This window comes from Miscanthus floridulus, chromosome 11, assembly GCF_019320115.1.
Source record: "Miscanthus floridulus cultivar M001 chromosome 11, ASM1932011v1, whole genome shotgun sequence".
Taxonomy (NCBI): domain Eukaryota; kingdom Viridiplantae; phylum Streptophyta; class Magnoliopsida; order Poales; family Poaceae; genus Miscanthus; species Miscanthus floridulus.
The window spans coordinates 78,272,261-78,276,628 of NC_089590.1; the positions used below are offsets into that span (position 1 = coordinate 78,272,261).

The 4,368-nt window shown below is 50.2% G+C and overlaps 1 protein-coding gene across 1 annotated transcript; it reads right to left on the minus strand.

Moving 5' to 3' along the window:
* Window positions 1-236: 236 nt before the first annotated feature.
* On the minus strand, window positions 237-4,049 carry LOC136491293 (probable methyltransferase PMT15). The gene is made up of 6 exons (XM_066487560.1): window positions 3,198-4,049; window positions 2,059-2,269; window positions 1,672-1,969; window positions 1,191-1,583; window positions 1,019-1,096; window positions 237-718 (listed from the first exon to the last, which is right to left on the minus strand). The coding sequence occupies exons 1-6, from the start codon at window positions 3,915-3,917 to the stop codon at window positions 496-498; spliced, it is 1,923 nt and encodes a 640-aa protein (XP_066343657.1). The 5' UTR covers window positions 3,918-4,049; the 3' UTR covers window positions 237-495.
* Between the last annotated feature and the right edge of the window lie 319 nt (window positions 4,050-4,368).

Genomic DNA, 4,368 nt, shown 5'->3' on the forward strand with positions numbered 1-4,368 from the left:
AAGTAAAGATCATGAAACATAGGCACCATTCTTGATATATCTTATTACAATATAATATAAAATACGGTACATTTTATTTTAGTCTGAATTTTTTCTAGACTACTACGCCTCATTTTTTAGTTTCGAACAAGGCCTCCGATTTCCACAGGATGGCCCCGATGAGGTGACATTCGAATAATGAGATCACATAACAACATCATAAGAATAACCAAACAATGTGCACCCGGAGAAAGAAAAACGATCCCAATATTGTACTTTCTATTTACCCACTTTGCACAATGTCTGTTCTTTTATGTCAAAATCTGTGCTGGGTTTCCCTCTTATATCTTAACAAGGAGATTATATCTCCATTATGTGAACTATCCCCCCAAAATGAATACCCAAAAGGAAAATAGAAAACAAACTCCACCAGATTCACAGGGCAAATGGTGAGGCAGTCACAAGATGTGCCGATCATGTCAATAATCATTCTAACTCTTTTATTCCACGTTATTGCTATTGTTTGCTGTCCTCGAGAGTCCAATATGTCTTCACAACAAGGAGGAGCTTCTCGCGGACAAGCGGACCATCTTCGTGATCCACGATCTGGCTATTCCATCTCATCCCGTCCGTGATGCTCTTTATCTTCACTAGCAGGTCCACGTCATCTCTGATGATGACCGTGCCCTCTGGCCGCAGAATTCTGTCCATTTCGAGCAGAATGTTCTCCGCCTCACATCTTGCAATGCAGAGGATGAATTGTTAAGTCTTTAACTGAGGTAAAACGTTATCTTGAAAAATTAATTGCCACAATGACAATTGATAGATCCTAGATTAAAAGTTCATGGGAGATTCCTCAAAAGAAAAAGTTCATGGGAATAGATTTACATAAAACAAACATAACTGTGAGGCTATTAATTTATGGTAGGATAATTTTTGCTAAAAGAGATAGAGAACAAGAGCAGAAACAACTATCTAAATACGACTGATTCCACACTTCTGCAGTACCAGACTGAATTCTAAAGCAATATGTTTTTACCTGCCATTGTACAGTGTGAACACTGAATCTGCATGAATGAGGTCGTAGGTCCGGGGATAAGTGGACATGCCCTCACACCTGCAGTGAATTCAGATAGAGAATTCAGGACAGGTACTGACGACTATATAACCGTCTACCACGGAAGAGCCATGTTTGCAGTACGAATATGTACCAGTCCTGGTAGCTCCCAATGAGGCCACGCTCGTATATTACCCCAAGGGTTGTTGAGTTCCCCACAGTAGGGACCATGTTCATGACCCACAAGGGGTCATTCACCAATGCCGCAGCGAAGCCGCCAAACTTTGCATTCATATCCAGTAAGTTGCGGTACCGGCCTTTCTGGCTGAGTTGAGCAATCACGGACTTGTAGTGCCCAACTCTCTTCTTCCATAACTCAGTATCTTCCACAAACATCTCTTCCGTGACCCCCTCGATGCTGCCACTGGCAATCCGGGGCGGCACTGCAATGAGCCTCTCCGGCCATTTCTTCAACGTGCCGCCGGCAACCTCCTTCAAGTCACTGACCTCTGGTAGTGGAGTTATACAAGCCTCCATCTTGTCATACCTAAAATCGATCACATGAATATGATTAGTGATTTACCATAGAGTACCACGAGTTGAACTGAAAATGGTTAGCATGGTGCTGCACGTACCAGGCAGCATCTGGGTTTTTGTTAGAGCAGAAGGGTGGGGACTTGATAACTTTGTGGATGGCCTTGCAATGAATGTGATTAGTAGGCTTCTGCCAGATAGCAATGTCGCCCTCCTCCTTGATCTTCTTCCAGCAGAGGCTCTTGGCAACTGACTCAATGGCTTTCTGCTCTGCATCCAGGTCTTCTTTAGTCCTGTCCCACCCCTTCCAGTGTTTCTTCCAGTTGATTGGTGGTCCAGACAAAATCCAATAACCTCCAGGCCGCAGGATACGATCAACCTCTATCAAGTACAGCCCATCTTCACATACATGGGAGCATGAAGCGATGAGTAATCAGCTGAAGATACTGAACGCTTGTGGTATCGGGGGCGATAGTAATTCGACATACCGTAAAGCTGCCATGGGATGAGGCAACGAGAGCAGTGCGCCATGTCAAAGGAACGTGCCGGATAGGTGAGCCGATTGGAGGCGAGGACTCCAATCATCGCCGGCACACCACGCTCTAGTGCAAACTGAACCTGCGCCTCGTGGGAGTCTCGTGGAGCGAAGGACATGGCGAGGATGTTGCGTGACAGCAAGTATGCTCCCCAGCTCGCCACCTGCACAGAGCAGCAAAATGAGCCTGATCATCAGTAAGAAATTCAACCGCTATTACAGCAGGTCCTATGCATCGAACAAAATCAGATCAAAATGCCTAGGTCAAGTTGGCAACAATCACAACTGTTTGGCGTGCCATGGGATGAGGCAACGAGAGACTGTTCGTTTGGCTGTGGCTTGTCGTAAACGATCGTAAATTTCCAACCGGAACAGTATTTTTCTCTCACGCAAACTAGCCAACAGTACTTCTTCACGAACCAGCAACGATATGAACCAGCCAACCGAACAGGCTGACGATAGCACTGCATAAAAGGCGACCCATTACAAAGACGCCACAGGCAGTGGCATAGACAACAAATACACCTTCCTGACGTCCAATCTAGAATTTGATGATATCGCAATTGCAAAGGTCTACTAATGCATTTGTGGTACGTTCTCGAAAAAGCTGAAGTTGCTGTGCGTGGGATACTGCTACATAGAAAAGGACAAGCACGTATAGATATAGTTGACAGCAGCATTATTGCGGAGATTTCAGATCTACTCATACGCTTCAGCAGTGATCCGGCTCAGCCTGTCACAGGAAACAGCGCGTGACAGTTCACTGCAGCTTGACTACCGTTACCAAGTGAAGGCCCGTTCGCAGACACAAAGCCTCTTATCGGGTCGGTGCACGAGGTTTACATGGGCCAGACCCGTTCGCAGACACCCGAAAAGCCTTTAACCCGAGAAGGGATTGGAAACTTCCGACACCCGCAAAGCAGCAAACGCCATTCCCCGACTCCCGAGATCTCCGATTGCTATTCTCTCCAATCTCTGACTGAAATTGACCTCGAATTTGTGCGGGCCTTCACAAGGCATTGTTGCGTGCACGTGACCATGTCAAGCAAATGGAGTGTGCGTTCATGTACGATTGCGATGGAAGTGGCTTACCCCGCAGCCGGTGTCAAGGGCAGTGCGGATGGATCCGTCGTGGAGGGGGATAAGCTTGCCGATGTCGTCGATGTAGGCGCCGGCGCCGCGAGGGAACATGGTGCCGCCCCCGGGGAAGCGGAACCTGTCGCCGTCGACGCGGATCCAATTCTGCACCGCCTTCTCGACGCTGAGCTCCTTGTGCGGCACGTTGGCGAACCAGGCGACGTCGCGGCTGGCCGGCCACGGGAACGGGTTGCGGTAGCCCTTGGGCGCCGGCACGAGGCACCGCAGGCGCTCGCCGTCCGCGGGGCAGTGGCGCTCCCGGTAGACGAGGCGGTCCCGCGGGAACCGCAGGGAGCGCTCCACGTCCTCGCAGGGCGTGTACTCGGAGTACTTGGCGGGGCACGCCTCGTAGCTGCGCTGGCGGAGCGCGGCCTCCGCCTCCATCCCCTCCGCCGTGTGGTGCGCGGCGAAGTCGAGCGGCCCCGCGGGGGGAGACGAGGAGGCGGCCGTCAGGGCGGGGGTGGCGCAGGAGACGGCGGTGGCGATGGAGACCGAGGAAGAGACGCCGCCGGCGGCGGCGGGGCCCGCGGAGAAGCCGCCGTGGTGCCAGATGCCAAGGATGTAGGACACCGAGCAGAGGACGGCGACGGCCGCGAGGTGGAGCAGCGAGGGGCGGCGCGCGGCGGCGACCGCCGACGAGAGGTGCAGCTTCGTGGCGGTCGCGCCCACCGCCATGGCGTTGGCCGTTGGCAGCCCTGCTGCTACTGCTGCTCCTCCTCCTGCTCCTTCTCCTCTCCGCCTCCGCTGGCTGCCTGCTTTTCGTGTGGTGCGCTCACTTAAAGCGCACGGCAGGCGCCTCGGATTGGGGTGCCCGGGCCGGTAGAAGGGCGTTTGGTTACTCGCGCTAAACTTTTGTTGGTGTCCGATTAAATATTTAGACATATAGATGGTGTATTAAATATAGATTAATTATAAAATTAATTACATAATTTATGATTAATTTATGATACGAAACTTTTAAGCTTAATTAGATTATGATTTGATAATATGATGCTATAGTAAATATATGATAATGTTAGATTATAGATTTGTAATTTATTTTTTTATTACTACACGAACGCGACGTATGATACCCTCTTATCACATCCGCTCTATTTTAGTCACGGCGGAGACAGGTGGAGATGGG